Genomic DNA, 25,073 nt, shown 5'->3' with positions numbered 1-25,073 from the left:
CAGTAGCCTAGTAGCAAAAAAAATCAATTTATTGAACTTTACCTTTATTTAAATATGATTGAAATAGGATAGGCTTCATGGGCCTATATAGGCTATGAATATTTTTATGCTGTCATCTCGGTTTTCATTTGAAGCTTGAACTTTTATCATTCACTTGTTTGTGACAATTGCAAATACTTTGACAACTTTGAATTTGTAGTCAACTTAGTTCTGAAGTTAATGGCAGTCATCGTCAGACCATAGACTTTAAAATCAGTAGAGAGTGATGGCGCTGACATCATCCCAAAAAATAGACCAGAGCCTGTCGTTTCCAATTGGAGCAAATGAACCATAGCGTGCAGAACAAGCAAGGAGGTATGGCAGAGCCAAGCACGAGCTAGTGAAACCCTATTGGTGCGTTATAGCAAGTATTTGCATATTTCCGAAGTGCGTTTGTGAAATAACTCAATTCGCCTTTGCACTCCTCCTAAAAAAAAAATGTTTTTTAAACTATTTTGTTTAACTTTGGCAAAGGGTAAAGTCTACAAAACGTTGTCCATTTCATCAACATGAAAGAGAGGAGGATGGCATTGGCATTTCTCTACAAGTAGGGTGAGTAAATGTATTTTCTATGCACACACACACTCACACCAGTGGAGGCTGCTCAGGGGAGAAAGGCTCATAATAATGGCTGGAACAGAGCCAATGGAATGGCATCAAACACATAGAAACCATGTGACACATAGAAACCATGTGACACATAGAAACCATGTGACACATAGAAACCATGTGACACATAGAAACCACGTGACACATAGAAACCACGTGACACATAGAAACCACGTGACACATAGAAACCACGTGACACATAGAAACCACGTGACACATAGAAACCACGTGACACATAGAAACCACGTGACACATAGAAACCACGTGACACATAGAAACCACGTGACACATAGAAACCACGTGACACATAGAAACCATGTGTTTGATACCATTCCACTGATTCCGTTCCAGCCTTTCCCATGAGCCTGTCCTCACCAACTAAGGTGTCACCAACCTCCTGTGACACACAGATAGAGTAATCAGAACTACTGAAAACTACATCATATTTAGCTTACGTTGATTGGACTAAATTGTTTTTGGTATCTTTTAGTTGTCACTGTATGAGACTACTCCTAGGTGATTTGATAATGTTGAAGTGTAAATGGTTCTGGAATAGTGGAGGCAGTTCCTGTTTTCTTTGAGACCTGCGGTAACTCTCCGTGGTTCTAAATCAATAGTTTTAGGAAAGGTCAGAAACATGACCTTGTCTGACCATGCTGTAGGTCATGTAGCTGTTTGTTACATGCATTATGCTTTGTGAACTTCACTGAACAGAGGTTAAGGTCCAGATTTGTGATGAAACAAAGGTGTGGTTGAATTTATTCTGAACTAACAGGTTATAGAGCAAACGCAATTTATCACAACACATACAGTGCATTGGGAAAGTATTCAGACCCCTTGCCTTTTTCCACATTTTGTTACGTTACAGCCTTATTCTGAAATGGATTAATTAGTTTTTCCCTTAATCAATCTACACACAATACTCCATAATGACATCACAGTACCCCATAATGACATCACAATACCCCATAATGACATCACAATACCCCATAATGACATCACAATAACCATTAATTACAAAGCAAAAACTGTTTTTATTAGCACTTTTACAAATGTATTAAATGAAAAAATCTGAAATGTCACATTTACATAAGTATTCAGACCCTTTACTCAGTACTTTGTTGAAGATCCTTTAGCAGCAATTACAGACTCAAGTCTTCTTGGGTATGACGCTGCAAGCTTGGAACACCTGTATTTGGGGAGTTTCTCCCATTCTTCTCTGCAGATCCTGTCAAGCTTTGTCAGGTTGGATGGGGAGCATCGCTGCACAGCTATTTTCAGGTCTCTCCAGAGATGTTAGATCGGTGTCCGGGCTCTGGCTGGGCTATTCAAGGGCATTCGGAGACATGTCCCGAAGCCACTCCTGCATTCTCTGGGCTGTGTGCTAAGGGTCGTTGTCCTGTTGGAATGAATCCTGAATACTCTGGAGCAGGTTTTCATCAAGGATCTCTATGTACTTTGCTCTGTTAATCTTTCCCTCGATTGTGACTAGTCTCCCAGTCCCTGCCGCTGAAAAACTTCCCCACAGCATGATGCTGCCACCACCATGCTTCACTGTAGGGATGGTGCCAGGTTTCCTCCAGGCGTGACGCTTTGTATTCAAGCCAAAGAGTTCAATCTTGGTTTCATCAGAACAGAGAATCTTGTTTCTCATGGTCTTTAGTTGCCTTTTGGCAAACGCCAAGCAGGCTGTCATGTGCCTTTTACTGAGGAGTGACTCCTTCCATTTAAGAATGGAAAGAGGCCACTGTGTTCTTGGGGACCTTCAATGCTACCCTTCCCCAGATCTATGCCTTGACACAAACCTGTCTCGGAGCTCTACGGACAATTCCTTTGACCTCATGGCTTGGTTTTTGACATTCACTGTCAACTGTGGGACCTTATATAGACAGGTGTGTTCCTTTCCAAATCATGTCCAATCCATTGAATTTACCACAGGTGGACTCCAATCAAGTTGTAGAAACATTTCAAGGATGATCAATGGAAACAGGATGCACCGGAGCTCAATTTGGAGTCTCATAGAAAAGGGTCTGAATACTTATAAGTATAAATATAATATTTAAATATGTCGTTTTTATTGCTTTTATTTTTAATACATTTACAAACATTTAAAAACCTGTTTTTGCTTTGTCATTATGGGGTATTGTATGTAGATTGATGATAAACATTAATTTAATCAATTTTATAATAAGGCTCCTGAGTAGCACAGCAGTGTAAGGCACTTCATCTCAGTGCAAGAGGCAGGCCCCTGGTTCAAATCCAGGCTTTATCACCTCCGGCCGGGATTGGGAGTCCCATAGGGCAGCGCACAATTGGCCCAGCGTCGTCCGGGTTTGGCCGACGTAGGCCGTCATTGTAAATAAGAATTTGTTCTTAACTGACTTGCCTAGTTAAATTAAGGTTACATTTTAATAAATACGGCTGTAACGTAACGAAATGTGGAAAAAGGGAATAAGGGTCTGAATATTTTCCAAAGGCACCGTATGTTGTAATATGGCTTTTTGTTTTGCCATGTTTTGGCTTTCCCAGTGACTTTACCCATGAACCACTACTGATGATAATAACTGGATCCAAGATGTACGACCATTGTTTTCAAAGTAATCTATTCTCTTTCACATACACGATTCTCTATCCAGGTTGTATGCGATTTATGTGACCAACATCACATGCGCGCTAGCAGTATGTGCAGCGCCGCGCCCGCAGTATGTGCAGCGCCGCGCCCGCAGTATGTGCAGCGCGAGCAGCGACTACGTCGTCATCTCATCCAAAAACATGACATTTGATGAATATAAAATGTTAATATCTTCCGCTGTAAGTGATTTGAAAAAAGATCGGCCTCAGCGACAGTAATTTGGATGTTTTGTGCATAAATGTGAAGACTAAATTGTCTTATTAGGAAATTTCAAGTCTTGACTTCTCTATGTGGCCATCTATTGAAATTGTCTTTCTGGGCCAGGCATCAGTTAAACTGCAATACCAGGTCAAAACTGTAGGAGCAGTCAAAACCGTGTTTTTAGACTGGAACCTTGGCCCCTTGGGCTTAATGGCACCAAGAAATAGTTAAAGATCATAGTGACCGTGACTAGAACGTTTTTTGTTTGACAGTTCTGCTAATCGTAATTTACGTAGGCTTTCCAGGGCAGACCAGGGCTTTTGGCAACGCTATGTTGCCATGCCGTAGCCGACCAGCGGAGCTCTTGACTTCACGCTCCAGACCGGACACTGGGGGCCGAGTCAGACATCTTGATTCTATGTTTAGCGGAGGTCTTCTGTGACTAAAGTGACTCGGAATGGGTAAAAAAAAACTTGCGCCGCTGTACGTGTGGTCTGGATCACTCGTAGATGTTTTTATGTGTGTAAGTCTGAGAAACACCTTGGCTACTAAAGACAGAACCTTCTTACGATCTAACAATGATCTCAGAGATTGAGTTTGTGGCTCAGTTTGTGTTATCTCATTTACCTTGTTGACGTCGACTGTGGAGTAATAAGCTCCCACACTGCATGTCTCCTGTTTGTCTGTAGGCCCAGCTGTCTTGGGGACATACCATGTGTATGTCTGGGTCTCACCTGTATGGGACAACTCTTCTTTAGGAAACTAACTCTCACTCACTACAAAGTTGTTATTATGTAGAACAGGGTCATGAAATATATATGAGTAACCATAGTAATAAAAGAACAATGACACATATAGGTTTTTGTTGCGATCAAAAGTACTTTCTGCTATTGAAACTACGACATATCACTATCACAAATCCAATCTCAATAAAACACGAGCTGGTCAAATGCAATGCATTATGGGTGCTGTTTATTTTACCTGGCTTAGTTTCTTTGACTTGTGGTACATCTGTCTTCACCCCGTGTGCGTGAATAGAGTAAGTTCTTGTGGCCATGTTCTTGAAGACTATATTGACTTTGTCACCAATGTCTGCATGGATCATAGGGCCTGGGGAACGAAACGAGGCGTCATCAATCAGGATTCATAACAGGTCAGTTTAATAATGAAAATAATGTCAAGTCATCGCTTGGTCCCTGGGAAGTAAAGTATGGCAATTAAATTCCATATGTTATGTACATATAAGCCTACTGTACCGCCAAACCCTTTATACTACAACTTACCCAGAACCAACCCCTTTATACCACAACTTACCCAGAACCAAACCCTTTATACTACAACTTACCCAGAACCAAACCTTTTATAGTACAACTTACCCAGAACCAAACCCTTTATACTACAACTTACCCAGGATCCCCAGGTGTTGCATGTCTGCTGATCTCTCCTTCTGTTTGGTGAATTTATTGTTGGTGAACTCCCTGTACACAACCTTCTTGTATATGGAGCCGATGAACTTACCCTGTTTATCAATGAAATCATTTCCTGGACTGGAGACAAAGAAAACATACTGATGTATTGTACATCCATGTCTCAAACATGGAACAGGAATGTTTTAGGGTTATGGCTGGGGTTAGGGTTGAGCTGGGGTTAGGGTTGAGCTGGGGTTAGGGTTGAGCTGGGGTTAGGGTTATGGCTGGGGTTAGGGTTGAGCTAGGGCTGTGGACATGAAGCTATAGTTAGTGTTGAAAAATTCGGGGAACTTTCAATAAATTCCCTAGTTTTCCCGAAATTCCGGTTGGAGGTTTCTAGAATCAGGAGAGAATAAACAGAAAATCCGTAATCCTCCAACCATGATTTCTGGAAAACTAGGGAATTTATTGAAAGTTCCAGGAATTTTGTAACCCTAGTTAGGGTTATGGCTGGGGTTAGGGTTATGGCTGGGGTTAGGGTTATGGCTGGGGTTAGGGTTATGGCTGGGGTTAGGGTTATGGCTGGGGTTAGGGTTATGGCTGGGGTTAGGGTTGAGCCGGGGTTAGGGTTAGAGCCGGGGTTAGGGTTAGAGCCGGGGTTAGGGTTAGGGCCAGGGTTAGGGCCAGGGTTAGGGCCAGGGTTAGGGTTATGGTTAGGGTTATGGTTAGGGTTATGGCCGGGGTTAGGGTTGGGCCGGGGTTAGGGTTGGGCCGGGGTTAGGGTTATGGCCAGGGTTAGGGTTGGGCCGGGGTTAGGGGTTATGGCCAGGGTTAGGGTTAGAGCTGGGGTTAGGGTTAGAGCTGGGGTTAGGGTTGAGCCAGGATTATGGTTATGGCCGGGATTAGGGTTGAGCCGGGGTTAGGGTTGGGCTGGGGTTGTGGACATGAAGCTACGGTTAGATTACCTCTGTGTGAGGCCATGGTACATCTCCTGTTCCCAGGTCCGGTTTGGGGAGTAGTCCCAGTCTATCTCCATGGCAGCAATGTAGTAGGTCTTCGAGTGGAGCATGATCTCTGACTGCCTGTTGAACATACTACACTTCTGCACAGTGTAGTTGGCCCTCATACCTCCCTGGTAATGGTCCGTCGTCTGGCACACCACCTCAAACTGACCTGGAGGGGGGGAAACAAATGCATGTCATTATAATTTGTTTTAATTGATTTGCAATTAGAACAGAAGTAAACATTTACGATTCTGTCTTTCTGTCTGCCCCTCCATCCATCTCTCCATTAGTCCATCCGTCCATCCCTCTATTCATCCATCCACTCACCCACTCATCCATCCTTCCTTCCATTCATTCCTCCATGCATCCATCCATCTCTCCATTAGTCCATCCACCCATCTGTCCATCCCTCTTCATCCATCCACTCACCCACTCATCCATCCTTCCTTCCATTCATTCCTCCATGCATCCATCCATCTCTCCATTAGTCCATCCACCCATCTGTCCATCCCTCTTCATCCATCCATCCACTCACCCACTCATCCATCCATCCTTCCTTCCATTCATTCCTCCATGCATCCATCCATCTCTCCATTAGTCCATCTGCCCATCCCTCTATTCATCCATCCACTCACCCACTCATCCATCCATCCTTCCTTCCATTCATTCCTCCATGCATCCATCCATCTCTCCATTAGTCCATCTGCCCATCCCTCTATTCATCCATCCACTCACCCACTCATCCATCCTTCCTTCCATTCATTCCTCCATGCATCCATCCATCTCTCCATTAGTCCATCCACCCATCTGTCCATCCCTCTATTCATCCATCCACTCACCCACTCATCCATCCATCCATTCATTCCTCCATGCATCCCTCCATCCATAATGTGTCTTACCCATGCTGTCTGGCTCCATCATGACAGTGTGGGAGATGTGAGGGAACACGTTCATGACGTCTCTGCGTGTCTCTCTGTAGATTAACCTGTTCCCTTCAAAGTATAGGCCGTGGATATCAGCCTCCGAGCCCAGGCCAGACAGGTGCCAAGACACCTTGTCCCCCTTACACATGGTCAGCCCTGGAAGGTTCCCATACATGTAGCCATTGATCGCTGTGGGAACAGGAAATGGAAAAGTTAATGCCCTACAGAAGACCAGTGAGAGGTTGAAACATGTTAGGTTGTTGGTAACTGCTCTGTGTTTTGGTGTTTACTTTTTTTTATGCATAGGGAAATCCCATTACAATATAGGCTTTTTGAAAGTAACTGAGAAGGAATGAGTTTAATTACAACTTTGCCAAAGATGTATATGTTTTGTAGCTGAATTAGCATCACAGTTTAACAAGTTTCCATGATAGATCAGTGTTCTAAGGCTGTGTTTACACAAGCAGCCCAATTCTGATCTATTTCCACTAATTTGGTCTTTTGACCAATCAGATCAGCTATTTAACAAATAGTTGAGTAAAAGACCAGAACTGGACTGCGTGTGTAAACAAAGCCTAAAAGACTCACAGTGCATTTTGTTAGATTCCTGGAAGTCCTCGTCCTCCTTGTTGACAGTTTTGGGAGCCTTGGTAAACTGGTTAATGTTGTCATCCAGGAACCAGCTCAGGTTCTCATCAAACACTGTAGCTAGCATGTGGAACTCCTTGTTGACGTTTTTCTGAAATGGGAAATAAACGTGAAAATATTTGATGTGAGTGCTCTGTCTGTATTTGACCTTTTTCTAATGCCAAGTCAGCTGATGAACACATTACAGATTCAATATTTCAACACACTGACAATAAAGGTATTCAATCCAATTCCATTTCTTTACCTGTTTCCCTTTTTTGAGGGTCTTTTTTTTGCAGACCAGGAGGGGTCCAACAAGGCCGGAGCTGGTGTCTTTGACAGGGTCCACGGCTGAGTAGTAGAAATATGTAATGCAGTCTGCATCGTCTGCCACCGGCCCGCCACCCTTAGGGACCACCCACTCATAGGTGTGGGTGGTGCCTGGTTTGACCAGCGCTGCCGGGGGAGGGGTTACAGTTCCTGGAGGGTAGGGGTTAGAGGTTAATAAGATAAAGATTCCATGGTTTGGTGATTAGTTGAATAAACGGTCTGTGTCACGGCAAAAACAGAAGGACCAGGATTAGAGCTGTCCCAGAAAACATGCTCACATTGGCACCACGTGGGCCCAATGCGGGCTAAAACATTGGCACCACGTGGGCCCAATGCGGGCTAAAACATTGGCACCACGTGGGCCCAATGCGGGCTAAAACATTGGCACCACGTGGGCCCAATGCGGGCTAAAACATTGGCACCACGTGGGCCCAATGCGGGCTAAACTATTGGCCCCATCTAGGCTGTCTACATTGGGCCGATGCGCCTTTGCTATTTTAATAGGAATTTATTTATAATACATTTTAATACAATTTAATTCAATGCATACATTTCATAATTTTACAAGCCTTCAAGGTGTTTAGGGAACGTGTTATATTGTATCAGAAAGACCAAATCTATCATGCATATACACATGCATATACACATATACACTGCATATACACATATACACTGCATATACACATACACACTGCATATACACATACACTGCATATACACATACACACACTGCATATACGCATACACACACTGCATATACACATTCACACACTGCATATACACATACACACACTGCATATACACATACACTGCATATACACATGTACATTCCTAATATTGAATTGCACCCTCTTTTTCCCCTCAGAACAGCCTCAATTCGTCAGGTCATGGACTCTACAAGGTGTCGTGGAAAGCGTTCCACAGGGACGCTGGCCCATGTTGGCTGGATGTACTTTGAGTGGCGGACCATTCTTGATACACATGGGAAACTGTTGATCTTTTTAAACCCCCCAGCGTTGCAGTTCTTGACAGACTCAAACCGTGTGCGCCTGGCACCTACTGTACTACCATACCCCGTTCAAACTGTGTGCGCCTGACACCTACTGTACTACCATACCCCGTTCAAACCGTGTGCGCCTGGCACCTACTGTACTACCATACCCCGTTCAAACTGTGTGCGCCTGACACCTACTGTACTACCATACCCCGTTCAAACCGTGTGCGCCTGGCACCTACTGTACTACCATACCCCGTTCAAACCGTGTGCGCCTGGCACCTACTGTACTACCATACCCCGTTCAAAGGCACTTCAATATGTTGTCTCTCCCATTCACCCTCTGAATGACACACATACACAATCCATGCCTCAATTGTCTCAAGGCGTAAAAATCTTTCTTTAACCTGTCACCTCCACTTCATCTACACTGATTTGAAGTGGATTTAACAAGTGACATCAATAAAGGGATCTTAGCTTTCACCTTGATTCACTTGGTCAGTCGATGTCATGGAAACAGCAGGTGTTCCTAATGTTTTGTACACAGCTTTTTTTTTTTTTTTTTTAACAAGATGTGACATACACTTATTTAAAGGGACAATCAACAGTTGAAACAATAACAAAGTGAAACAATAGTAAATCCAAGGGACGGGGCTGGAGAAATGGGAACATTCTCAAATTCATGGACAGAGCTATGGATTCAAGGACTGACCATCCATGACATCAACATGATAGTTTTAACCATGTTTTGAGGCTATACAGTGTTTGTTTACATTTACTTTGTTTACAAACAAAGGAGTAAAACAATCTTATATTTTGGGTTCTGATGCGGTGTGACAGTTGAACTGAGCTCATGAGGCATTTATAAGTTATGTTCTTGAAGAATCAATGAGAACCTACAGTAGCGTTCATTTATAAGTCCAAACATTGAGGTAGTAACTACAGATTGCCCCTTTAGGAACTTTTTAAAGACTGCATCATTGACAGTGTACAAGATCGAAAAACATTGGCCATCACACAACAGAACACAGACACTCAGTAAAATAAAGAAAGTGTGAGGACTGTGTGCAAACCATACCCTAAAATATTAAAATGAGCCCCCGCCTTTAGCTGGACTTGGTGTGGGCTAGCCCCTATTGGGTTGGTGTGGGCTAGCCCCTATTGGGTTGGTGTGGGCTAGCCTGTGCTGGGCTTGGTGTGGTCTAGTCTGGGCTGGGCTTGGTGTGGTCTAGTCTGGGCTGGGCTTGGTGTGGGCTAGCATGGACTGGGCTTGGTGTGGGCTAGCCTGGGCTGGGCTTGGTGTGGGCTAGCCTGGGTTGGGCTTGGTGTGGGCTAGCCTGGGCTGGGCTTGGTGTGGGCTAGCCTGGGCTGGGCTTGGTGTGGGCTAGCCTGGGCTGGGCTTGGTGTGGGCTAGCCTGGGCTGGGCTTGGTGTGGGCTAGCCTGGGCTGGGCTTGGTGTGGGCTAGCCTGGGCTGGGCTGGGCTTGGTGTGGGCTAGCCTGGGCTGGGCTGGGCTTGGTGTGGGCTAGCCTGGGCTGGGCTGGGCTTGGTGTGGGCTAGCCTGGGCTGGGCTTGGTGTGGGCTAGCATGTGCTGGGCTTGGTGTGGGCTAGCATGTGCTGAGCTTGGTGTGGGCTAGCATGTGCTGGGCTTGGTGTGGGCTAGCATGTGCTGGGCTTGGTGTGGGCTAGCATGTGCTGGGCTTGGTGTGGGCTAGCCTGTGCTGGGCTGGCCCATGTTGAGGTGGTGTGGGCTAGTCTGTGTGAAAGGTTGGTGTAGGCGATCCCGTGTTGGGCTGATGTGGGATTGGTGTAAGCTAGCCTGTGTTGAGCTTGTTGTGGGCTAGCCCAATGTTGGGCTGGTGTGGGCTAGCCCGTGCCCATCTTGCCCACCAAAAAGCCACACGGGGCCAATGGGGTCATGTTTTCTGGGTATCTTTCTCTGAGACTGCCCTTCTGTGTGTCAAGACTGCCCTTCTCTGTGTCAGGGAGGCTCTCTGCCAAAGCTGACTCTCTCTCCTCTGTTCTCATCCTCCTAGATCTATCTGCTGCCTTCGACACCGTGAACCATCAGATCCTCCTCTCCACCCTCTCAGGGCTGGACGTCTCAGGCTCTGCACACTCCTGGATTGCATCCTACTTGGCAGACCTCTCCTAGCAGATGACGTGGAGAGGCTCTGTGTCTGCACCACGTACTCTCACGTGTCCCAAGGCTCGGGTTCTAGGCCCTCTGCTATTGCCTCTATACACCCAGTAACTCGGCCCTATCATATCTTCACATGGTGAGGAATACCTTTCGTGAACTAACGCTTTACTTTTTTAGTTTTTCGTCTTACTAGCTCTGACTTTGCTGATATCTACTTTTTTGAGGAAAAATGTCCTTATTATGACTATGATATGTGGTTGTCCAACCCAGCTACAGTATCTTAACTTCACTTACTGTAAGTCACTCTGGATAAGAGTGTGTGCTAAATGACTAACATGTAAATGTAAAATTGGGCCTACGGTCATAATATGTTCTGTGCTTATTCTGGGCAGGTGTAAATGTGTGTACACTGCCAGCAGGACTCAGTAACTAACCAGCCACTACTGTAGCTAATGTCCTAGGTTCCACTGTCAGACCACTGAATATAGACTTGTAGACTTTACACTGTGGATGTCTAGCATCACTACCTAGCAAGAGCAAATTAAGTGACATTGTTTAGTTTAATTTGGACCGAGTTTGGTGAGAGAAAGATCCTGGTGACCAAACATAAAACATCCCTGGCCAGCTGGCCAGGTCCCCACCTTTTCCTCAGTGTGGCTGAACACCTGCAGGAACTGGATACCAGGGTTTGGGGTCAATTCTATTTCAATTCCAGTCAATTCAGAAAGTAAGGGCTCGATTCAATCCGTAGTGCTGAAGATCTGTGCTGTAGCATAATTTCCATTTTAAAGGTAATTTTCGATTGAGCTGACATATGCAGCGTTTACAATGAATGCAGAGTCTCCGCCAACGATGGCACACTGCCTTTAAATTTATATCACGATCATTAGTGCTACGGATTGAATCGGGCCCGTTGAAAAGCATTAAATAAAGTTGGAACTCCAATTGACTGGCATTGAAATGAAATTGACCCTTACTGGATACTGTAGTTCTATAAAAGATAAATAAAAAAAAAGGCATAAATGAGCATACTTACTCGTCTCCTTCTTGATTTCTCGGAGTTTTTTGGCAGTGTAGGATTCTGTGAAAGCATTACCAGCGTTAATTGATGGTAATGAGACATTTGTCACTGAAAGGAAACTTTTTTTACAACAAATTATGTTAAACGGTGCTGTCTTGAAAAAGAAAAGGAGAGTCGCACACTCTAGGAGCTCAGATGTAAATAATTGTATAACCAACGTTTCGACAGACAAGCTGTCCTCATCAGGGTGTTGACTCCTTAACATGTCATTAATAATCATCACTGGTGTTTTACAGCCTCTAACCTTCCAGTTCGTTATAGTAGAGAGTCCCTGACTGCTCGACGTTGTACTGCACTCCATGTGGCTGCATGGAGAACGGACGGCTGGCCTTGTTCTTAAACACCACCTTGATGGTGTCTTCCTCCTCGGCCCTGATCACAGGACCTGCAACACACACGGCAGCCATTCAGTCATTAATACATTTGTAGAAATATGCAATTTAGCGGTCGCTTATATCCAAAGTAACAAAAAGTATGCATGCATAAAAAATTAATAAATCAACTTTTGGGTGGTCCCGGGTATCGATCCCACTATCCAAGTGTTGCCATGATCTACCATGTATTATAAACTGGGTGGTTCGAGCCCTGAATGCTGATTAGCTGACAGCCATGGTATATCAGACTGTACACCACGGGTATGACAAAACATGTATTTTTACTGCTCTAATTACATTGGTAACCAGTTTATAATCGCAATAAGGCACCTTGGGGGTTAGTGGTATATGGCCAATATACCACAGCTAAGGGCTGTATCCAGGCACTCCGCGTTGCGTCGTGCTTAAGAACAGCCCACAGCTCTGGTATATTTGCCATATACCACAAACCTCCGGGGTGCCATTGCTTAAATCTACAGAGGACCCACTATAAGACTAGGGGGATAGTTCTCCTACTCCCGGAGCAACAGAATCAACCTGCAGTATGAATGAACTACAGTGACTAGTGAAAGTCTACACATCCATTGCATAGTCTTCACATTTTATAAATTACCTCTAAAAAGGGATTCAATTGGATTTACAGAGTTAGAGGCATAAATATCACCAAAAATGCTAACCACCCATATTATTGGTGAGAGGTTAGCATGTTTTCGGGGCATGATCTTTGTGCCTCTGTAACTTTCTCTCTCATCATTATTCATGATTAATTCATGATTATCTGTAGTCAGGGAGGCATCCACATTAATGTGAAAGCGTTCAGAGACATATTCTGTTCTTATTTACAATAAAAAGTGACTCCAAAATGACACAATTCATTATTACCCAATAATTTATATATATATATATATATAAAGTAGTTTTTTTTTTTTTGATTGAACCTCTAACTAAGCAAGTCAGTTAAGAACAAATTCTTATTTGCAATGATGGCCTACCAAAAGACCTCCTGCGGGGACAGGGGCCTGGGATTAAAAAAATATTTAAAAAGTACAATATAAATATAGGACAAAACACACATCACAACAAGAGAGACAACATTACCTAAAGACAACAAAATAGCAAGGCAGCAACACATGACAACACAGCATGGTAGCAACACAACATGACAACAACATGGTAGCAACACAACATGGTAGCAGCACAAAACAGGGTACAAACATTATTGGCCACAGACAACAGCACAAAGGGCAAGAAGGTAGAGACAACAATACATCACACAAAGCAGACACAATTGTCAGTAAGAGTGTCCATGATTGAGTCTTTGAATAAAGAGATTGAGACAAAACTGTCCAGTTGAGTGTTTGTTGCAGGTCGTTCCAGTCGCTAGCTGCAGCGAACTGGAAAGAGGAGCCACCCATTGATGTGTGTGCTTTGGGGACTTTAAACAGAATGTGACTGGCAGAACGGGTGTTGTATGTGGAGGTTGAGTGCTGCAGTAGGTATCTCAGATAGGGGGAGGGAGGCCTTAGAGGGTTTTATAAATAAGCGTCAACCAGTGGGTCTTGTGACGGGTATACAGAGATGAACAGTTTACAGAGTGCAGGAGTATAGAGTGCAGTGATGTGTCCTATAAGGAGCATTGGTGGCAAATCTGATGGCCGAATGGTAAAGAACATCTAGCCGCTCGAGAGCACCGTTACCTGCCGATCTATAAATTACTTCGCCATAATCTAGCATGGGTAGGATGGTCATCTGAATCAGGGTTAGTTTGGCAGCTGCGGTGAAAGAGGAGCGATTACGATAGAGGAAACCAAGTCTAGATTTAACTTTAGCCTGCAGCTTTGATATGTGCTGAGAGAAGGACAGTGTACCATCTAGCCATACTCTCAAGTACTTGTATGAGGTGACTACCTCAAGCTCTAAACCCTCAGAGGAAGTAATGACACCTGTGGGGAAGGGGCATTCTTGTTACCAAACCACATGACCTTTGTTTTGGAGGTGTTCAGAACAAGGTTAAGGGCAGAGAAAGCTTGTTGGACACTAAGAAAGCTTTGTTGTAGAGCATTTAACACAAAATACTGGGAGGGCACAGCATTAGGCACAACATAATCCAAAGCACAACCAAAGAGCATAATAATTGATTGGACTAAATTGTTTTTGGTATCTTTAAGTTTGTTTTCAGTGTATTAAAATAAACTTTGATGATGTTTAAGTTGAAATGGTGCTGAAATAGTGGAGTCAGGGCTCCTGTTGTCTTTGTGCTGACTTGTGGGTAACTCTGAGGTTGTAAATCAGTAGTTGTTCAGTAAACTGTTGAAAATATTAACTTGCGTGACCACGCTGCAGGTCATATAACTGTTTGTTACATGCAATATTTGCTTGGTGGACTTCACCACAGATGTTGCTCTCCGGGTTTTGTGATGAAACAAACGTATGTGTAGTTGAATTGATTCTGCCACTGTGTGACTGCTGTCTTTTTGTTGTCATGGCCTTATTGTATATCATGGTGGCATGTGAATGAATGGGTTGTAGAGCAAACGCCGCAAATATCACAACAGATTTAATATGGTATTTTTACTGGCTTGGCTTGGCTTCCTCAGTGATTTTACCCACGCACCGCTACTGCTGATTTACACCTTTGGAAAGCCCTTCTGGTGTGGCTTTGGCATAATAATTGGTGTAATTGTCCCTGGGCTTTGCTCCTTTCAGATTTCTTCTGATCCTGACAAACTCCCCAGTCCCTGCAAATGACAAGCATACCCATAACATGATGCTGCCACCCTAATACTTGAAAATACAGAGGGTTTCACACTGTGTTGTATTGGATTTGACCCAAACCTGTCGTTAATGTCTTTGCCATGTTGTCTTGCTGTACTTCTTAACGGCCTTGTTGCACACAGAATGGATGATTTGGAGTGGAATTTTTAACACAGGCTTGTGGCATTTATCATGTTATGGGTATGCTTGTCACCAGCAGGGGAGTTTGTTAGGATAAAAATAAATATGAAAGGAGCAAAGCCCAGGTAAGTAGTTAAAATCCGCCTCAGTCTTTTGATTTTGAAAAAAATCTAAATATATGTTTCCCTAAGAGTTTTTCGAACATTATTCAAAATGATTCACAGCCGTAATGGCTGTCAACAGTGCATCCACCAAGTATTAACTCAGGGATGTGGAGACATCAAATAAAATGTTTTTTTGTCACATGTTTGGTAAACAACAGGTGTGGACTAACAGTGAAATGCTGACTTACATGCCCTTTCCCAACAATACAGAGAGAAAGAAAATAGCAAAAGAAAAGTAATACCTCGTAATAAATACACAGTGAGTATAACTTGGCTCTATTACATGGGGTACCAGTACAGAGTCGAAGTGCAGGGGTACGAGGTGATTGAGGTAGACACTGCATGCACATATAACTAGGAGTAATACTGTATGTACATATAACTAGGAGTAATACTGCATGTACATATAACTAGGAGTAATACTGTAGTACTGTATGTACATATAACTAGGAGTAATACTGTATGTACTAGGAGTAATACTGTATGTACTAGGAGTAATACTGTATGTACATATAACTAGGAGTAATACTGTATGTATATATAACTAGGAGTAATACTGTATGTATATATAACTAGGAGTAATACTGTATGTATATATAACTAGGAGTAATACTGTATGTACATATAACTAGGAGTAATACTGTATGTATATATAACTAGGAGTAATACTGTATGTATATATAACTAGGAGTAAAATGACAGATGAAAAGCAACAGCAGATGTGAAGAGTTTTAAAAAAGTTAGTGCAAAAACGGTCTGGTTAGCTATTTAACTAACTATTTAACTAACTATTTAACTAACTATTTAACTAACTATTTAGCAGGCTTATGGCTTGGGGTTTGAAGCTGTTCAGGGTCCTGTTGGTCCTGCATTGGTACCACTTGTCGTGCGGTTGCAGAGAGAACACTCTACGACTTGGGTGACAGGAGTATTTGACCATTTTTAGGGCCTTCCTCTGACACCGCCTGGTATATAGATCCTGGATGGCAGGGAGCTCTGCCCCAGTGATGTACTGGGCCGTACGCACTACCCTCTGTAGCGCCTTGCCAAGCAGTCACCATACCAGGCGGTGATGCAGCCAGTCAAGATGCTCTCAATGGTGCAGCTGTATAACTTTTTGAGGATCTGAGGACCCATTCTCAATCTTTTCAGCGTCCTGAGGGGAAAGAGGCATTGCCCGTGCCTTCTTCACGACTGTGTTGGTGTGTGTCGACCATGATAGATCCTTAGTGATTTCAACACTGAGGAACTTGAAGCTCTCGACCCGCTCAACTTCAGCCCGTCGATTTGAATGATCAATCAATCAATACATCCTATTTTTATATTTTTTATTTATTTGGACAGTTTTTTATTATTTTTCTTTCACTTTGCAAATGTGGAGTAGGTTGTGTAGATCGATATAATTTTTTTTGAATGTAATCCCTTTTTTAGATTTAATTTCAATGCAGCATAATGTGAAGACAGTGCAAGGGGTGTGTAGTACATTACCCAGAATCCCTAGGTGCAACTCCTCAGGTGTTCTCTCCTTTTGCACGGTGAAGGTGTTGTCTGTGTACTCCTTGTACTGGACCTTCTTATATTTCCCGCCAATACGATCGTTACCTCTCTGGAAAAATGTCTCTGAATCACTGAGGACATTCAGGAGGGACAAAGAACATGGTACCAGTCAGATCAGCACCAATACAAGACCAGAAAACAAACCCTTCAGTCCGTTTCTATATATTTTTTGGGACCAGGTTTAAATTGGTATTGGGCAATAGTTACGCACTCAAAAATCCCTTTTCAACTCAAAACAAGTGCTCCCGAACCACAGACGACAGTGATGTTACTGACCCGTCTGTGTTCAGAGGTTTCCCTGTGCCGTGGTTGACCTGTGAAGGGGCATAGTCCCACAGCACCTCCTCGGCAGCGATGAAGTACTCCCTCACCTCCCCATTGGGCCGCGGCTTGTGGACGGCAGGAAAACACTTCTTGACCTCGAAGAGGGCCTGCATGCCCGCTGAGTTGGAGGAAATCACAGGAAGACTATCACTTTATCCTATTGGACACAGACGTCAGTTTAACGTCTAGTTTTCATTGACATTTGATTGAATTGTCAACTAATGTGAAATCAACCAAAAAAATGTCACCATGTTGTTGAATTTAGGTTCAAAGTTGGGCGAAGAAAGGATATTCCTTTACACTGAGGAACTTTTTGCAAATCCAATCAGTTTTCCTCGTTGATTCAACGTCATCACATTGAATTGTTTGTTTGAAGTCATGTGGAAACGGCGTTGATTCAACCGGTTTGTGTCCATTAACTCGGACTCTGGCAAATAAAATGTTCACTCTGTGGCATGTCTTGTAACTTGTTGGGGAGTTGTTGTACTACCCTCTGATTGGCTGTCTATCTGGGCCCTAAGAATCTCGGAGTAGGTGATTCATTTGAACCTTCTAGATTTGATTATTAATAGCACATGGCAAGGGAACACCTGGTCCTACAATGGATCAGCAGCCTATTCTCTGAGATGCTTATTGGATACAGTCCCTGGCTTGTGAAATACATACATACCCATTAGGTGGTCGTTGACCTGGCAGCTCAGCAGCCAGTGACCAGGGTTGTCAGCAGTCATCTCCACATTGGTGAATGTGGCTGGGAACAAGCTGACCGCGTCAGTGTGGTGACCAAGGTTGGTCAGGATCTGGCCATGAAAGAACACTGAATGGATGTCCACCTCATTGCCCATGCCGATCAGGTGCCAGTGGATCTTGTTTCCGACACACATGCTCAGGTCAGGCAGGTTGCCGTACACAAAGCCATTGATCGCTGCAAAACAGTGGACACACTGTGTTAGTGGCCTATGATCTCATAGGCTTTGTGCGTTGTTTAGCGTGTGTGTGTGTGTGTGTGTGTGTGTGTGTGTGTGTGTGTGTGTGTGTGTGTGTGTGTGTGTGTGTGTGTATGTGTTATTTACGTTAATAATCTCACAGTGCATCAGGTTGCTCTCCTGGAAGGCTTCATCATCTTTGTCTACTTTAGTTGTGGGTTGTTGTGGGCTATTGGCTGCTGGTGATGGCTGTTGTGGGCTATTGGCTGCTGGTGATGGCTGTTGTGGGCTATTGGCTGCTGGTGATGGTTGTTGTGGGCTATTGGCTGCTGTTGATGGCTGTTGTGGGCTATTGACTGCTGGTGATGGCTGTTGTGGGCTATTGACTGCTGGTGATGGCTGTTGTGGGCTATTGACTGCTGGTGATGGCTGTTGTGGGCTATTGACTGCTGGTGATGGCTGTTGTGGGCTATTGGCTGCTGTTGATTGCTGAGTGCAGTAGGTCTTGATGTTGTCGTCCAGGTACCAGCTCATGTTCTCGTCCGACACAGTGAACATCAGGACGTACGAGTAGTCTGCTGCCTTGTCACCATAGACATCCAGGGTACCTGCGCATCTCAGAAATAAACATCCATGAACATAACATACTATGGCCTTTATGACACAGGGAGATGGTGTGTGTTCTCTCTTCTGTAATCTCAGGATCACTGTCGCCACAATGGGCTAATAACACTATACATAAAACTCAAATAGTTAATTAAAAAAAAACATTTTTGTATTTTTATTTAACCTTTATTTAACTAGGCAAGTCAGTTAAGAACAAATTCTTATTTACAATGACGGCCTTACGTCGGCCAAACCTGGACGACTCTGGGCCTATGCGACTTCCAATCACGGCCGGTTGTGATACAGCCTGGAATCTAACCAGGGTGTCTGTAGTGACGCCTCAAGCACTGCGATACAGTGCCATAGATCGCTGTGCCACTCGGGGGCTCCAGTGGTGCAACATGTTGTTGTTCAAAACCAGATCAGACCTCCTACTGTACATAACCAGCATTTAGGTGCCTGATAAGAAGCCTGTACCTTTTTTACAGATGATGAGGGGTCCAACAAGTCCTGAGGCGATGTCTTGAGGTGCGTGGAGGTGGGAGTGATAGGCGCGTGCCAGGCAGTTGGTGTCATCCTTGGTGGGGGCGTGGGTGTCGCTCAGGACCCACACGTAAGTGTAGCTCTTCCCAGGATCCACCCGGTCGTCATGTTTCTCTGCATCCGTCGTCTCGTCCGGGTACAAAGCACCTGGCAATATGGGAGTTATCTGGATCAGTGACTGACTTCAATATGGGAGTTATCTGGATCAGTGACTGACTTCAATATGGGAGTTATCTGGATCAGTGACTGACTTCAATATGGGAGTTATCTGGATCAGTGACTGACTTCAATATGGGAGTTATCTGGATCAGTGACTGACTTCAATATGGGAGTTATCTGGATCAGTGACTGACTTCAATATGGGAGTTATCTGGATCAGTGACTGACTTCAATATGGGAGTTATCTGGATCAGTGACTGACTTCAATATGGGAGTTATCTGGATCAGTGACTGACTTCAATATGGGAGTTATCTGGATCAGTGACTGACTTCAATATGGGAGTTATCTGGATCAGTGACTGACTTCAATATGGGAGTTATCTGGATCAGTGACTGACTTCAATATGGGAGTTATCTGGATCAGTGACTGACTTCAATATGGGAGTTATCTGGATCAGTGACTGACTTCAATATGGGAGTTATCTGGATCAGTGACTGACTTCAATATGGGAGTTATCTGGATCAGTGACTGACTTCAATTTGTCTTGGGGAGGGGGGGGGGGGTGTATTTTCACACTTTATTGAGATAGTATGTAAATATGATGGGGATACAGGCAGGTGGGAAAAGTGGACGCAGGGATTGAATCCCGGTCCCCATCATGTGACTTGTGCCAGGAGTATTACCCACCCCACCCCACTCACTACAGGATTCACATTAGAGGGTGTCACTCCCACTCACTACAGATTTCACATTAGAGGGTGTCACTCACACTCACTACACGATTCACATTAGAGGGTGTCACTCACACTCACTACAGGATTCACATTAGAGGGTGTCAGTCCCACTCACTACACGATTCACATTAGAGGGTGTCACCCCCACTCACTACACGATTCACATTAGAGGGTGTCACTCCCACTCACTTCACGATTCACATTAGAGGGTGTCACCCCCACTCACTACACGATTCACATTAGAGGGTGTCACCCCCACTCACTACACGATTCACATTAGAGGGTGTCACTCCCACTCACTTCACGATTCACATTAGAGGGTGTCTTCCCCCACTCACTACACGATTCACATTAGAGGGTGTCACTCCCACTCACTACAATCATAAGATTCACATTCCATAATCTACAGACGGCTCCCCACTCCATAATTAATAGGGCAACACAATCCATAATCCACAGACGGCTCCACACTCCATAATTAATAGGGCAACACATTCCATAATCCACAGACGGCTCCCCACTCCATAATTAATAGGGCAACACATTCCATAATCCACAGACGGCTCCACACTCCATAATTAATAGGGCAACACATTCCATAATCTACAGACGGCTCCACACTCCATAATTAATAGGGCAACACATTCCATAATCCACAGACGGCTCCCCACTCCATAATTAATAGGGCAACACATTCCATAATCTACAGATGGCTCCCCACTCCATAATTAATAGGGCAACACATTCCATAATCCACAGACGGCTCCACACTCCATAATTAATAGGGCAACACATTCCATAATCTACAGACGGCTCCACACTCCATAATTAATAGGGCAACACATTCCATAATCTACAGACGGCTCCCCACTCCATAATTAATAGGGCAACACATTCCATAATCCACAGACGGCTCCACACTCCATAATTAATAGGGCAACACATTCCATAATCTACAGACGGCTCCACACTCCATAATTAATAGGGCAACACATTCCATAATCTCTGTTGCCTGCAGTTATGGCAAATGTCTATTTTGTCTTGGAGGTTTTGCGTTGATAATTAAATAGGATATTCTTTGCTCTATTCTACTATTCTAGACACCTATCCACATCCACTCACCCTCACTGGTCTTGTTGTACATGATTCCATGGGAGTGGATGGAGTACGCCCTAGTGGCCATGTTCTTCAGGTGGACCTTGATCACGTCCCCTTCCTCAGCCGACATCACAGGGCCCAGGAAGCCCAGCCACTTGGGCTTGGTTATCTCCTTTGTATAGGTGGCGTCCGTGTACTGCAGGTAAACTGCTTTCTTGTACACACTGCCGATTCTCTGGGGCCCGCGCTCCAGGAACGTAGCAGCGTGTCTGTCGTGGAGTGGAGAGGGTGGGGGGTTAGGAGAAGAGACATAATTAACATTTATACACACGCAAGGGACTATTGAATGGATTCATCACAACAACAAAAAAGTCTGCATAGTATACAATCTATATTACTTTAAAAAAAATATGTATATATATATATATATATATATAAATAAATAATGATCTAAATATTCTTCCACTTTTGACAGTATTTTGTGTAGATTTTTACAATTAAATCAGTTTTAATCTCACTTTGTCACACAACAAAATGTTGAACTAGTCAAGAGGTGTGAATACTTACTGAAGACTCTGTATAATGTAGATTTCACTGTAGTATATTATACAGGAAATACTGTGTTCAATGAATTCCTAAAACGCTCCTATCATAACTTCCCATAACTTCTACATATACAGTCTGTGTGTGTGTGTATATATATACAGTAGGCCCTAAATATATTTTATTACTTCTTCATGACAGTTGTACTGAATTACTCACTCATCTTCCTTCAGCAGTTTGTTGAGGATGACATTTTTCCCAGTGGGAGCGTAATCCCACTGAATCTCCCGAATCCCAATAAAATATTCCCGTGTGATACAGAACACAGGGATGAAGCAGCCCAGTAGAAGGAACAGGCTCGCTGTAGAACTCCCCATTTTGGCTCCAGACAGTCAGATGACTTTTGTTACAGAACTCATAGCCTTTTATAGATACTGGGGTGATGGGTCCACACAGCCAATCACAAACAGGCAATGTGACCTCACACAAACACACACAGATGCAGAATTTCCAGACCTTTGACCTGGAGAAGACCATCGCTTATTTTCCCCAAATGGTATGTAGTACCTTATGTCTATCGGACTGCTACAAACACGTACACACACAAACATTGGTTTTACTCTCCAAGTGGGGACCAAATACATGTATTCTCATTCAAAATCCTATTTTCCCTAACCGAGCCTTAACCCCTAACCCTAAACTGAACCCCTAATACTAACCCTATAAACCTAACCAAATAAACGTATTCTCATTCAAAATCCTATTTTCCCTAAATGAACCTTAACCCCAAACCCCTAACCCTAAACTGAACCCCTAATACTAACCCTAAACCTAACCCCTAACCCTAAACTGAACCCCTAATACTAACCCTAAACCTAACCCTAAACTGAACCCCTAATACTAACCCTAAACCTAACCCTAAACTGAACCCCTAATACTAACCCTAAACCTAACCCTAAACTGAACCCCTAATACTAACCCTAAACTGAACCCCTGAGCCTAAAATATTGTTTTTTCCTTTTGGTAACAGGCATCATTTCTTTGTTTTCTCTTGTTTTACTATCCTCGTGAGGACTTTTGGAACTTTTTAAAGGATAGTAAAGTTAGACAACAAACACTGGCCACTGTGTACATGATTCTACCCATTGTTACTTTGTCTACCAAATCCACAAAGAGAGCTTTATTTCTGACAACAATGGCCAATCACATCGTAGGACAATGAGTTGCTTCAGTCAATCACTGGTAAACAGACACTATTTACATAAGACCCCAAAGAGCACAGAGCATGACGAAGGGGTTTCCTAACTCGGAGGATCAGCATGGTTTACTGGAATAGTCAAGGGAAATGTAATATTCCTTCTAACAAAGATATCTACAAATATTTTAGGATGTTGAGTAACCCTGGAAATATATATTTTTTAACATAGGGTATGAGGTGAGGACAGCTCAGCTTACCCCAAGGCCATTGGCTCAGCTTACCCCAAGGCCATTGGCTCAGCTTACCCCAAGGCCATTGGCTCAGCTTACCCCAAGGCCATTGGCTCAGCTTACCCCAAGGCCATTGGCTCAGCTTACCCCAAGGCCATTGGCTCAGCTTACCCCAAGGCCATTGGCTCAGCTTACCCCAAGGCCATTGGCTCAGCTTACCCCAAGGCCATTGGCTCAGCTTACCCCAAGGCCATTGGCTCAGCTTACCCCAAGGCCATTGGTTCAGCTTACCCCAAGGCCATTGGTTCAGCTTACCCCAAGGCCATTGGCTCAGCTTACCCCAAGGCAAACAATTTGACTATATTTGCCAACACAGGAACAAGGATGCACTTTCATGCTAGGTTTAGGACCTCATATAGAAGGTTATAGAGACCTCAACTGATGTATAGAACAATCTTAAAATGATCTACTTTGGTTTGGATACAAGCATCATGAAACCTCTAACACAATAAATTAATTTGACTTGGTGAAAATGTTTTCTGGACCTAACTTGCTTACTACTTTTCCCCCATGTGGCTTCTTCCTTCACAGACGCCATGAAATGATGACCTCTTCCTAAATATTTGGTCACGTGATTCATTTTGTGTTTCCTAGAACAATGGTGGCTCAACTTACCCTTTTGGCTCAACTTACCCCACATCTCCCCTATGGGAAATCCAACATGTCCTCACCATGGGCTACTGAGGGTCAACCAGTGATGTGAGGGGACAACAATGCCCCCTCTCAGTAATCTAAGGTCATGCAACAACAAAAAAATCCCAATTAGTCAATGACTAACCACTTCCCCAGTCTAAAATGGGTCCGGCCCAATCTAACTAGTCAATGACAATAACCAAATCTACTTTTTGCTCTTGACCAAAATGGTTGTAGCCCAGCGTATTCCAAGTGGTGTTAAAATATTGTAGTTCTACATTTGAGCCAGATAGTGGGAGTATAACATCAGAACTATGGAAGTCTATGGAATGATGTGACAGTATGGTCCTATACCAAATCGACCCCTAAACCCTATGCCCTATGCACTTGTGGAGATATGAGAGGATTTGACAAGGTTAGCATATTGTAACAGCTCCACCTTTCCTTCTGATAGGCTAGGTGGAAGTTTCAACATATTGATTAGAAGTTGAGTGAAGGATTTAGGGGTTGATTTGGGATTACGCCTATGACTTTAATAGCTGTCCTTGGTAAATACTCAAATTGGTATCAAAGTATACAACTTTGACAAATATAGCATGTTTACTATAAAACAAAATAGGAATAATCAGAACAATTGAAATGGAAAATACTTTTATTTAAGGCAGCACAAACATTATAAAAATATTACAAATGCACTAAATATATCAAATTGATTTATCTTAACATCTAAGAATCTGTGAGACAATCATTTACAATACACTTAAAATGAAAACATGAATAAAAAAGACAACTCTCCTACCCCATCATTTCAACAACAACAACAAAAAATCAACGTGAAAAACTGATTTGGATTTTTGCTAAAAAATATTTTTTTCCACCTAACTTAAAACATTTTACTGCAGTGGGCTAAATCAAGGTCACAAGGTTGGTGTTTCTGGGTAGTCTTAAACAAATCTACTTTGAAACAAAAGTATACAAGTATAATGTATTACATTTTGAGTTTGCATCCCAATACTACACTTTAGATATATCACAG

The 25,073-nt window shown here is 43.5% G+C and overlaps 1 protein-coding gene across 1 annotated transcript in view; it reads right to left on the bottom strand.

Annotated features, from left to right (window-relative positions):
• The window catches only part of cp (ceruloplasmin), a 28,210-nt gene extending 5,882 nt beyond the window's left edge, over positions 1-22,328 (bottom strand). The window contains exons 1-16 of the mRNA XM_031785491.1: positions 22,136-22,328; positions 21,398-21,642; positions 19,316-19,528; positions 18,394-18,840; positions 17,977-18,231; positions 17,259-17,424; positions 16,914-17,053; positions 12,237-12,377; positions 11,948-11,992; positions 7,710-7,924; positions 7,406-7,556; positions 6,794-7,006; positions 5,856-6,063; positions 4,889-5,028; positions 4,463-4,591; positions 4,109-4,215 (exon numbers count right to left, since the gene is read on the bottom strand). Coding sequence (XP_031641351.1) covers positions 4,109-4,215; positions 4,463-4,591; positions 4,889-5,028; positions 5,856-6,063; positions 6,794-7,006; positions 7,406-7,556; positions 7,710-7,924; positions 11,948-11,992; positions 12,237-12,377; positions 16,914-17,053; positions 17,259-17,424; positions 17,977-18,231; positions 18,394-18,840; positions 19,316-19,528; positions 21,398-21,642; positions 22,136-22,293 — 2,973 coding nt within the window. The 5' untranslated portion in view covers positions 22,294-22,328. The remainder of the gene's footprint in view (positions 1-4,108; positions 4,216-4,462; positions 4,592-4,888; positions 5,029-5,855; positions 6,064-6,793; positions 7,007-7,405; positions 7,557-7,709; positions 7,925-11,947; positions 11,993-12,236; positions 12,378-16,913; positions 17,054-17,258; positions 17,425-17,976; positions 18,232-18,393; positions 18,841-19,315; positions 19,529-21,397; positions 21,643-22,135) is intronic.
• Between the last annotated feature and the right edge of the window lie 2,745 nt (positions 22,329-25,073).

This window comes from Oncorhynchus kisutch, linkage group LG13 (genome assembly GCF_002021735.2).
Source record: "Oncorhynchus kisutch isolate 150728-3 linkage group LG13, Okis_V2, whole genome shotgun sequence".
NCBI classification, from domain to species: domain Eukaryota; kingdom Metazoa; phylum Chordata; class Actinopteri; order Salmoniformes; family Salmonidae; genus Oncorhynchus; species Oncorhynchus kisutch.
Note: the sequence above shows the minus strand (reverse complement) of the source record. Positions and strands in the feature narration are given on the sequence as shown.